Source organism: Oncorhynchus kisutch, unplaced genomic scaffold (assembly GCF_002021735.2).
Source record: "Oncorhynchus kisutch isolate 150728-3 unplaced genomic scaffold, Okis_V2 scaffold846, whole genome shotgun sequence".
Taxonomy (NCBI): Eukaryota; Metazoa; Chordata; class Actinopteri; order Salmoniformes; family Salmonidae; genus Oncorhynchus; species Oncorhynchus kisutch.
In genome coordinates this window covers 6,840-19,417 of record NW_022262791.1, presented here as the reverse complement: position 1 = coordinate 19,417, position 12,578 = coordinate 6,840, and the positions used below count along the sequence as shown (strand labels likewise).

General features: G+C 40.2%; 2 protein-coding genes across 3 annotated transcripts in view; both read right to left on the bottom strand.

Moving 5' to 3' along the window:
- Positions 1–3,683, bottom strand: part of LOC116362575 (isocitrate dehydrogenase [NADP], mitochondrial-like) — a 91,739-nt gene extending 88,056 nt beyond the window's left edge. Inside the window, exons 1-2 of the mRNA XM_031816647.1 lie at positions 3,387–3,683; positions 1,201–1,292 (exon numbers count right to left, since the gene is read on the bottom strand). Of these exons, the coding sequence (XP_031672507.1) occupies positions 1,201–1,292; positions 3,387–3,504 (210 nt within the window). The 5' untranslated portion in view covers positions 3,505–3,683. The remainder of the gene's footprint in view (positions 1–1,200; positions 1,293–3,386) is intronic.
- Positions 3,684–7,434: 3,751 nt separating this feature from the next.
- LOC116362576 (transmembrane emp24 domain-containing protein 3-like) lies at positions 7,435–12,009 on the bottom strand. 2 transcript variants are annotated; one of them, XM_031816649.1, is made up of 4 exons: positions 11,662–11,994; positions 11,058–11,303; positions 8,177–8,437; positions 7,435–8,108 (listed from the first exon to the last, which is right to left on the bottom strand). In XM_031816649.1, exons 1-3 carry the CDS (start codon positions 11,803–11,805, stop codon positions 8,204–8,206), a joined length of 624 nt encoding a protein of 207 aa, XP_031672509.1. In that variant the 5' UTR covers positions 11,806–11,994; the 3' UTR covers positions 7,435–8,108; positions 8,177–8,203. The 2 variants fall into 2 exon arrangements, with proteins under 2 accessions (XP_031672509.1, XP_031672508.1); XM_031816648.1 differs by having other exon boundaries at positions 7,435–8,437; positions 11,662–12,009.
- Between the last annotated feature and the right edge of the window lie 569 nt (positions 12,010–12,578).

Genomic DNA, 12,578 nt, shown 5'->3' with positions numbered 1-12,578 from the left:
AGGTCCATGGTGTACAGTAGAGTTAGGGGTTAGAGGTCCATGGTGTACAGTAGAGTTAGGATTAGAGGTCCATGGTGTAGAGTTAGGGGTTAGAGGTCCATGGTGTACAGTAGAGTTAGATGTCCATGGTATAGAGTTAGGGGTTAGGTGTCCATGGTGAACAGTAGAGTTAGGGGTTAGAGGTCCATGGTGTACAGTATAGTTAGGGGTTAGAGGTCCATGGTGTAGAGTTAGGGGATAGAGGTCCATGGTATACAGTAGAGTTAGGGGTTTCAGGTCCATGGTGTATAGTAGAGTTAGGGGTTAGAGGCCCATGGTGTAGAGTTAGGGGTTAGAGGTCCACGGTGTACAGTAGAGTTAGGGGTTAGAGGTCCATGGTGTAGAGTTAGGGGTTAGAGGTCCATGGTATACAGTAGAGTTAGGGGTTAGAGGTCCATGGTGTACAGTAGAGTTAGGATTAGAGGTCCATGGTGTAGAGTTAGGGGTTAGAGGTCCATGGTGTACAGTAGAGTTAGATGTCCATGGTATAGAGTTAGGGGTTAGGTGTCCATGGTGAACAGTAGAGTTAGGGGTTAGAGGTCCATGGTGTACAGTATAGTTAGGGGTTAGAGGTCCATGGTGTAGAGTTAGGGGTTAAAGGTCCATGGTGTACAGTAGAGGTAGGGGTTAGAGGTCCATGGTGTACAGTAGAGTTAGGGGTTAGAGGTCCATGGTGTACAGTAGAGTTAGGGGTTAGAGGTCCATGGTGTAGAGTTAGGGGATAGAGGTCCATGGTATACAGTAGAGTTAGGGGTTAGAGGTCCATGGTGTACAGTAGAGTTAGGGGTTAGAGGCCCATGGTGTAGAGTTAGGGGTTAGAGGTCCACGGTGTACAGTAGAGTTAGGGGTTAAGGTCCATGGTGTACAGTAGAGATAGGGGTTAGAGGTCCATGGTGTACAGTAGAGTTAGGGGTTAGAGGTCCATGGTGTACAGTAGAGTTAGGGGTTAGAGGTCCATGGTGTAGAGTTAGGGGATAGAGGTCCATGGTGTACAGTAGAGTTAGGGGTTAGAGGTCCATGGTGTACAGTAGAGTTAGGGGTTAGAGGTCGATGGTGTACAGTAGAGTTAGGGGTTAGAGGCCCATGGTGTAGAGTTAGGGGTTAGAGGTCCATGCTGTACAGTAGAGTTAGGGGTTAGAGGTCCATGGTGTACTACAGTACCTTCTCCTTGATGAACTCCCAGATTATCCTTGTCATCTCATCTCCATCCATCTCCACCACCGGCTGGTTCACCTTGATACGCTTAACTGCATCTAAAACCATTAAACATTAAACCATTTTTACATTTACCATTAAACACATGATTACAGTAACATCTGAAACCATTCAACTTTAAACATATTACAGTAACGTTTGAAAACACTAAACACATTACAGTAACATCTGAAACTATTAAACACATGATTACAGTGACATCTGAAACTATTAAACACATGATTACAGTGACATCTGAAACTATTAAACACATGATTACAGTGACATCTGAAACTATTAAACACATGATTACAGTAACATCTGAAACCATTAAACATGAAACACATGATTACAGTAAAATCTGATACCATTAAACATGTAACACATGATTACAGTAACATCTGAAACTATTAAACACATGATTACAGTGACATCTGAAACTATTAAACACATGATTACAGTGACATCTGAAACGATTAAACACATGATTACAGTGACATCTAAAACCATTAAACACATGATTACAGTAACATCTGAAACCATTAAACATGAAACACATGATTACAGTAACATCTGAAACCAATAAACATGTTATTACAGTGACTCACCATCTGGTCCACCTTGATATGTTTAGCTGCATCTGGAAACACCAGGTGAAACCATTGAACAAACACATTTTTACAGCAACATGTTATTACAGTAACACATCGAAACCCATTAAACACATTTTTACAGTAACATTTTATTACAGTAACACATCTGAAACCATTAAACATTTAACACATCATTACAGTAACATCTGAAACCATTAAACACATTACAGTAATATCTGAAACCATTTAACACATTTTTACAGTAACACATCAAAAACCATTAAACACATTATTACAGTAACATGTTATTACAGTAACATCTGAAACCATTAAACATGTAACACATCATTACAGTAACATCTGATACCATTTAACACATTTTTACAGTAACACATCAAAAACCATTAAACACATTATTACAGTAACATGTTATTACAGTAACATCTGAAACCATTAAACATGTAACACATCATTACAGTAACATCTGAAACCATTAAACATGAAACACATGATTACAGTAACATCTGAAACCATTAAACATGAAACACATGATTACAGTAACATCTGAAACCAATAAACATGTTATTACAGTGACTCACCATCTGGTCCACCTTGATATGTTTAGCTGCATCTGGAAACACCAGGTGAAACCATTGAACAAACAAATTTTTACAGCAACATGTTATTACAGTAACACATCAAAAACCATTAAACACATTATTACAGTAACATGTTATTACAGTAACACATCTGAAACCATTAAACATGTAACACATCATTACAGTAACATCTGAAACCATTAAACATGTAACACATCATTAAAGTAACATCTGAAACCATAAACACATTACAGTAACATCTGAAACCATTAAACAATAAACACATGATTACAGTAACACATTATTACAGTAACATGTTATTACAGTAATATCTGAAACCATTAAACACATCATTACAGTAACATGTTATTACAGTAACACACTGTCTGGTCCACCTTGATGTGTTTAGATGCATCTGGAAACAGCAGGTCATATTAAACATTAAAAACATACATTATTACTACAGTATAGTAACACATGACACCATGTCAGATTCAGAACAGACAACCCCCCCCCCAAAATGTATCCAACAGCATTCATATACTGTCTGGACTTTGGCACCTGGCATAAATTATGCCAGTACATTATACCGTTGTTGAATTGTAATTGTATGTATTGAGGTCGCCTACAATGTGTGATGTGACAATGTTACTTCTGTTTTTTTAACATTCTACATTCAACACAGTTTGTCAACTTTTACAATATTCCAAATCCCCATAATTTCACAGTTCCCACCATATGTTCTGAAGCCACGACATCGCATTGTTGTGACACAAACATAACAAATCAAAGGTCACTCCTGCACATCCACTACTTTGTAGCAAAGCCAAAACTTTGAATATAAAATACATTGGCAATGTATACTCTGAACAGATGAATCTATTCCATGCGAGGACGACTGTGCAGTGAAACCAGGCTACCTTAGCAGCTAGAGGAGTTTTGGTTCAGTTTAAAGACTCACAGTTTCTGTGTCGCAGACTCTGGCACACGGCGGCAGCAGGCGCAAGCATAGCAGGGTTTTCGGTAAACGTCGCTCCATACCTCGAGACGGAGGACAGAACCCTCAGGTATCCCGTCATGGTTCACCGGAGAGACGGTTATGACCACGAGGACAGGCCTTATATGAATGAATACCCGACGGCCGGTAAATAAATTAGGCTATGTATATTTTATGGGCGTCCGTCCGGTTATATTCAACACACTTAAGCGTCACCAATCAAGTTTCCATCCAACCATTTCCTGCAGATGAATGACCTGACCTATGAAAAAAGTCATGACAGGGCTGATGTAAACATGAAATGCCGGTATTTTATTTTATTTTAATGCTGACAGATATATTGTTCATTCGACATGGTGGGATCTTTTTGTGTCTGTAAAATGTATTATGCGAGAAATGGAGGTAGATACGCAAATATTGATTTAATAAACTTGGAGTCACACAATGATACGTTGTGTGGTCCTACCACTAGGACTCTGGAAAGCATGCAATTTATTAGGCTACAGATAAAATAAATGAGGAACTTCACAGGGTGGTGAATGTGGAAGGTGATGAGCTTGATGCACCTTTCCAATAAATATCGAGGGTCTTATTCTGGTGACATGATGAGCGATGCTTGGCTGCCGATTGACAAATACAAATAATTTCGCTCTTCTCCATAATAAACTCATAATGTAGATAGCCTACCCGCTCTATATCTGTGAGCTGTTAATTAACTACTAATAAACTCATAATGTAGGTAGCCTACCCGCACTGTATCTGCGAGCTGTTGACTAGAGCTCATGCGCCAAGACCAGAGCGGGAACATTTGCTTTATAACGCAACAGTTGGTGTTACAAAACCATCAGTACATTTAAAGATGATGGAAACCCATTTAACTTGTCTAACCTCTTACGATCTATGATACCGAGGTTACTACTGCAGCCTACTTACTCTATCTCCATTTACAGTTGAATTCAATTATATTAGCTAGGTTGAAATTAAATGTACAGGTCTACTTGGCAACTAGAATAGAATATAGACTGTATTCCTCCTAAACTGAGCACAGCTCTCATTTGGGGCAAAGGACACCACCAGAATACCAGAAGGGGGTACTGTACTGTAGACTATACCGTAGCACCTGTTTCATAGCATAATAAAAGCTGGGTTTGATTCTTGGAGTCCACCATGCAGGTACTGCCATCTGCTGCCTAGATAATGAAACTACACTGAGGGTTGACAGTTGAAGTCGGAGGTTTACATACACTTAGGTTGGAGTCATTAAAACTAGTTTTTCAACCATTCCACAAATTTCTTGTCAACAAACTACAGTTGTGGCAAGTCGGTTAGGACATCTACTTTGTGCATGACAAGTCATTTTTCCAACATTTTTTTACAGACAGATTATTTCACTGTATCACAATTCCAGTGGGTCAGAAGTTTACATACACTAAATTGACTGCCTTTAAACAGCTTGGAAAATTCCCCAAAATTATGCCATGGCTTTAGAAGCTTCTGATAGGCTAACTGACATAATTTTAGTCAATTGGAGGTGTACCTGTGGAGGTATTTCAAGGCCTACCTTCAAACTATGTGCCACTTTCCTTGACATCATGGGTAAATCAAAATAAATCACCCAAGACCTCCGAAAAATAATTGTAGACCTCCACAAGTCTAGTTTATCCTAATTTCCAAACACCTGAAGGAACCACGTTCATCTGTACAAACAATAGTACACAAGTATAAACACCATGGGACCACGCAGCCGTCATACCGCTGTCTCCTAGAGATGAACGTACTTTGGTATGAAAAGTGCAAATCAATCCCAGAACAACAGCAAAGGACCTTGTGAAGATGCTGGAAGAAACAGGTACAAAAGTATCTATATCCACAGTAAAACGAGTCCTATATCGACATAACCTGAAAGGCCGCTCAGCAAGGAAGTAGCCACTGCTCCAAAAATGCCATAAAAAAGCCAGACTACGGTTTGCAACTGCACATGGGGACAAAGATAGTACTTTTTGGAGAAATGTCCTCTGGTCTGATGAAACAAAAATAGAACTGTTTGGTCATAATGACCATCGTTATGTTTGGAGGGAAAAGGGGGAGGCTTGCAAGCCGAAGAACACCATCCCAACCGTGAAGCAGAGGGGTGGAAGCATCATGTTGTTGGGGTGCTTATCTGCAGGAGGGACTGGTGCACTTCACAAAATAGATGACATCATGAGGCAGGAAAATTATGTGGATATATAGAAGCAACATCTCAAGACATCAGTCAGGAAGTTAAAGCTGGACAATGACCCCAAGCATACTTGCAAAGTTGTGGCAAAATGACTTAAGGACAACAAAGTCAAGGTATTGGAGTGGCCATCAGAGCCCTGACCTCAAACCTATAGAATATTTCTGGGCAGAATTGAAAAAGCGTGTGCAAGCAAGGAGGCCTACAAACCTGACTTACTTACACCAGCTCTGTCAGGAGGAATGGGCTGAAATTAACCACATTTATTGTGGGAAGCTTGTGGAAGGCTACCCAAAAAGTTTGACCCAAGTTAAACAATTTATAGGCAATACTACCAAATACTAATTGAGTGTATGTAAACTTCTGACCCACTGGGAATGTGATGAAATAAATCATTCTCTCTACTATTATTCTGACATTTCACGTTCTTAAAATAAAGTGGCAATCCTAACTCACCTAAAACAGGGAATTTTTACCAGGATTAAATGTCAGGAATTGTGAAAAACTGAGTTTAAACGTATTTGCCTAAGGCGTATGTAAACTTCCGACTTCAACTGTACATGAGCTGTGTCTAAAACAATGGATCCAATGGAACAGTCCCAAAAGCACAAACTCCAAGCTAAATCAATGTATCAAAACATTTTCCCCAGGTGATGTCCAATACACTGTTTATTTACACTGACAAAGGGATTCTGAGTTGTACAATCCATCCCCTCACCACCACTTCATCATCTTTACTGTTATTTACACTGACAACGTTATTCTGTAGCTACATGTTGAAATGGTTACTACTCTATAGACCAGAGAGCTGTACTGTAGCTACATGTTGAAATGGTTACTACTCTATAGACCAGAGAGCTGTACTGTAGCTACATGTTGAAATGGTTACTACTCTATAGACCAGAGAGCTGTACTGTAGCTACATGTTGAAATGGTTACTACTCTATAGACCAGAGAGCTGTACTGTAGCTACATGTTGAAATGGTTACTACTCTATAGACCAGAGAGCTGTACTGTAGCTACATGTTGAAATGGTTACTACTCTATAGACCAGAGAGCTCTAAGAAATCTACAAAACCGAATACTACTACACAGGAACATTCAGTCTGCAGCTGTTTAAATACTTTAGTCTGGTAAACGTGACCGAGAACCACCGGGTGGTACTCTGAAAGATCCATTCTGGAGAACATTTCCCTATCGAACGACCATTGGTATACCTGACGTACCCATTATAACAGACCTACAACTACAAAAGACTGATCTCTGGTGGACAAAACAAGAGACTTTCTGTCGACTGACTCTCCAGCAGACGGACAGAGACATACAGGCGTAAATATATAAATTGTAATTCCTTCCGAATGAGCGACTGTTCATGTGCAAAGTATTAGCATTTACATGAGCATAGTTAAACTGTGTGTAGTGGGTCCATTCTGTCTTTCCCGCTCTTTCTGTCCCCACCCCTTTCCATTGTCTACCAAGCCGTCATATCGGGCTAAGTCCACTAGGGACTTTTCATTGCATTAGTAACCAATAACCATTTTGTTTATGTAATTATTTAATTACTAAATAAATAAGCCAATTTGTATATAGCGGATTCATAATTTATGGTTCAAGCAGATATTCAGAATATGACTGATGAGGTATTAATACATTAATAAAGTGACTAATCGATAAGATATTAAAATATCTGAAGAGTTAAATCCGGGAAATAGTAACTCTTTAAACAACATTTTCCCGTGGTGTCCCGACTTTCTAGTTAAAGTTTAATCACATAATAATTACACAGAGAATTGATAATGTAACATTATTGACTTTAATGATAGTCAAGACACGCCCCTATCTTCAAGTGGGCCAGGAATTGCCAAAAGTCCTCACAAGGATAGTAAAACAAGGAAAATCCTCCCTCGTGGGAACATTTACCACATCCCCACAAGGACAAAGGCTTAGGGGTTGGGGTTAAGGAAAGGGAAAATAGGATTTGAAATGGAAATCAAATTGTGGGGTTATGGTGTGTGTGACTGTGTACAAGAGAGAGGGCGAGACAGACCAACAAAACGTTTTACACACACAATAAATTAATGTCATAGCACAAATTAATGATGTACACTGAGACAAAAACAAATAAAGGCTTGGTGTACCACAGGTGTGTTAGGTTGCACCTATTTTGATTGAAATCACTAAACAGCTGTTGCAACCACAGTATTTCATTTTCAGAGGCTAGAGTCCACAAGCTAGTGTCTTAATACCAGACAGATTTAATAGTTCCTGAAGTCCTTTAATATAACTGTATAGGACTACAGTTTGTTGTGGGGTATGAAGGTAGGTTACAGTCTAGTTGCAGATGACCTATAATACAATATATTGTGTTGGCTGCAACACTAACCCAGTATTATAGAATGTATCATATATATATATAATAATGGTGGGATCTATGGGTTGGCTGCAACACTAACCCAGTATTATAGAATGTATCATATATATATAATAATGGTGGGATCTATGTGTTGGCTGCAACACTAACCCAGTATTATAGAATGTATCATATATATAATAATGGTGGGATCTATGTGTTGGCTGAAACACTGCCCTTCTTGTCACTGAAGAAGCTCCTGAGAATGAGAACCTGTCCAATGCTGACAGTGAAAAGGATTATAGTTTCTCCTATCGACCAATAGGACACACGCTCATGGAGGTCCTCTGCTCGGATGCGGTCATGAGCCTCCCGTAACCGATACCAGGTCTGAGAGTCAGACACTACCTTCAGGATCTCATGGATGGACAGACAGGCCGACTCCATCTGGAGAAGAGACAAGATTAATATTAATACATCCTTAGAGGGGCAATCTGCAGTTTAAACAACATTGTGTTGGGGCCCTATCTAGAAACAACCTCTAGTGGCTCTGGTGGAGATTTGAAAGGATTGGGTATGTATCAGCATACAGAGATCTACTACCATGTTGCTTATACCCATGGAATTAGTTCACATCTACATATGTCAAGTGCCTAGGGGGTGGAGTTAGTCATATATAGCTCTAGGAGTAAGGGATGCTTTCTGGATGGGCCTAGCTGCAAAGGTACCTAGAGGTTAGCTGCGCTTAGCAACACAGATCTAGTGACATACACTAGTGCTGCCTTCAATTGGATTGGACAAAAACAATTAGCTGGGAAGCCAGAAGTTAAACACAATTATTTTTCTACTTACTGACCCACTTCCTCCCTGCTTACCGCGTCAAAATAAAAGTCCTGCACAATATGTGGAAAAAAATAATAATAATAACTTGTGGGTGGCTTTTATCATACAGTCCTGTGGACCGTTTTGGTTCAACCCATTCTAATTGAATGCAGCGCTAGTGTATGTCAATAGACCCACGTCGTTAAGAGCAGCGAACCTCTAAGTACCTTTCCAGCTAGGTCTTCTGTGATCTACTGTACCGGTGTCAGTGATCTTTATTAGTTCTATAAAATGGCATAGATATCTACATTATTAGATACACATGCTGAACAAATAGAAATCCAATCATTTCAAAGCTTGTACTGCGTTACAGTTCATAAACATGAAATCTGTCAATTCATTAGGCCTTAATCTATGGATTTCACATGATTGGGCATAGGCCCACCCACTGGGGAACAAGGCCCACCCACTGGGGAACAAGGCCCACCCACTGGGGAACAAGGCCCACCCACTGGGGAACAAGGCCCACCCACTGGGGAACAAGGCCCACCCACTGGGGAACAAGGCCCACCCACTGGGGAACAAGGCCCACCCACTTGGCAGCCAGGCCCACCCACTGGGGAACAAGGCCCAATCCAAATGAGTTCTTCCCCACAAAAGGGTTTTATTACAGACAGAAATGTATCTTGTTGTACTATAGTGGTGGCCGTTTGCAGTTCTCTGTTCTCTGTCAGGGTTCAGTTACTTGGGCCACAGAAAGGGGAGGGGTCAAGCTGGTCTTCATATGTAAACATATATTTTAAACCATGTGAATGGATGATTGAGGGGGAACCAATTATCTCTTGGCTCCACAGTGTCTGTGTGCCAGTCACTGTCTCTCTGATCTTGTCCAGGAGGGGGTGTATTTGATATATGCTAGTGGATGAGGTTTTGTTTTTGGTCCCAAATGGTACCAAGAGCGAGATAAGAACATAGTTTAGGAGACAAAGCTGAACGATAATTTATAGCCAATGCTGTCTGGCTATGTGTGTCTTTGCTATAAAGGATCTCAGTTGCAATGTGTAAGCACTCTCAGAATTCATTTATAGACACTGAATTGATCTGAGAGTCACAGGGTTGTGACGGAGCTCATTATAATTAAAGATGGACTTTATGATAACTCTGACTTGTGTGGTGGTTTGCTCTCATGATTTGGTAAATACAGGAAATTTCCACTACAAGACCAACTGTGCCACAATTGAATTACACTTTGTTGCCAACGTTTACTGACAACGAACATATTCAACGGGTGTTGGGCGTTCAAAAATGCATCACTTATTCTGCGCTCTGGCACACTAAGACGAGAGTCTTGTTAAGAAATGTAGCTAGATAGCTAGGTAAACAATGAATCCCAACGCATGACGTAATGTTAGTTAGCATGCCAGCCATGGTTAGCTAGCTAGCTAGCTAGCTAGCGGTACAATAGCGTGAAATTAAAATACTTTGTCAAAAAGTATTTTGTTAAGACATATAGCTAGCTAAACAATGGACCATAAACTCAACTCATGACGTTACTACCCTGCTTGAATCTGCAGGTAGCTAACCCCCCCCAAAAAAGCAGCACTTGACACGATTACCTAGACATACTGACCAGCTCCAATAGACAGACGCGTGCTATATGGCAGACCAATCCAAACACATCTCTCGGCATGTCCAGCCCACTCATTATCTCAGCCAATCATGGCTAGCGGGAAGGTTGCTGACTTTTTCTGAGCTAAACCAACTAGGCTCGTAATTTAACCATTTTATTTGTATTTACAGATGGCATACAAGTTTGATATTAAGGCACATGAAAGTTCACATGTTCAAGAAGGCATTTCTGCCCCCAAAAATACATTTTGATAGAATGTAAAAAATAATTTAACAGCCTCCTGTGAAGTCGAGACTTGCGACATACGCCTAGTTAGTGATAGTGATAAGTGATAGTTTTTTTATTTAGAATAAATTTGCAACATTTTTTTTTTTAAACAGCTTTTGGTTTGTCATGATGGGGTATTGTGTAGATTGAGGGGGGGGGGGGGGACGAGTCAGTTTTAGAATAAGGCTGTAACAAAATGTGGAAAAAGTCAAGGGGTCTGAATACTTTCAGAATACACTGTATATAGTATTATATTATGATCTTACATGGGTTAGGGTTGATCTTACCTGTGTCAGTCAAATGTATATGTAATATAATTAGTCTAATATAATTATAACATTGTTTCACCTGTGTTAAGGCTGTGTCTCTGTTCATGTCAGGCAGTAGGGGTCTCTCCTCTCCGGACCTGAAGTCCAGGTAGACGGTCTTGTGGGAGAAGGTAGAGAACTCGTTGCTGAAGCAGACCTTGTAGGTTCCTTTCATAGTGGTGGTGTGAGAGAAGCTATCATACTGCTTCTTCCTCTCCTGATACAGGACATTGTTCACTGGATCTGTTACAAAGCAGTCCACATCGTAGTTCCCTCCTGCAATCACCTAGTATATACACAACATGGAGAGATTAGGATGATGGTAAGGAAACACAGACTAATTCAGCCCTTACAAAAAAAGACTGCAGTCAGAGTGCAGTACAACTGCAGTATGCTGCAAATACTGCTTCCAAAATACATTTGAATTAATGCAGTAATTTTGCAGTGTAACTGCAGTTAGAGTGCTGTATAACCACAGTTACTGCAGTTTTGAAACCTCGGTAAAAGTGCAATATTTTTTTGCATTCTTCCAGTGAGTGTGAAGGGACAATTAGAGCATGAGATCAGATAAAGCAGTTCAATGCACTAACTAACTCAACCATATGGGGAAATGGCATTATAACTCCACATATTGAATCACTTACTTGAAAGTCTAGGTCAAACTTCACTCCATTCTGGAGCTCTTCATAGAAACATTGCTTGTCGTTATCAGGTAACTCAAACGTCAACTCCGTGGAACAAACAACGATCACAAGAAACATCAAACTACACAGTCCAAGGGAACGCATTCTGTAGGATAAATGCTGTGAACATGTGGTTATAAATGAAAGCTACAACAACAAACAGTTGAAGTCGCAGCCAGTCACTTCTTCATCAATGTTTCTGTGATGACAGGGTGATACAAAAAAAGTTTGGAAATCTCCCAGCCATAGAGAATGATAGAGAACGCATCCCTATATTGGTCCTATATGGCGTCTGAGCGCACGGAAAGCACCATTGAGGCGATCTAAATTTTAAATAGTATTTTTGTTTCTTCACGATTGGCCGATCTCTCCTAATGACGCTATTGGATATGATAGGGTCATTAGGCGGGATCAGACAATCAAGTTGGAAGTTAGTAAAATGGTGGAAAATGGTGGAAGCCATGGCGCTGTCTATGTTTATGTCTATGTCAACATGACATTTTGGCTACTAGAGGCCTCTGTCATTCTCTATGCTCCCACCATAACCGACGTGGCATCAAAACGAAACACTTCCGGGTTACGATTATTTTGTACTAAATATTTTATATTATACCATTTGGACCATGTTCAGCGATTTGGAAACTGTTGAGCTTGAAATCACTTGTTTTCCGTTCTACGGATATTAGTTATAGTAGTGCAACATTTTTACACGTGATGATTACGCTCCACTGGGTGGAATCGATTATGCTGAGCCGCGGGGCACAGGTTTATGGCCCGTGACGCGAAGGGCAAAAACGGTGAGGGAGGAGCACCCTTTTCAAATCGAAATGTAACAGGCAGTATGGTGAATCGTCCAGAAAGATACAACATCTATTTTC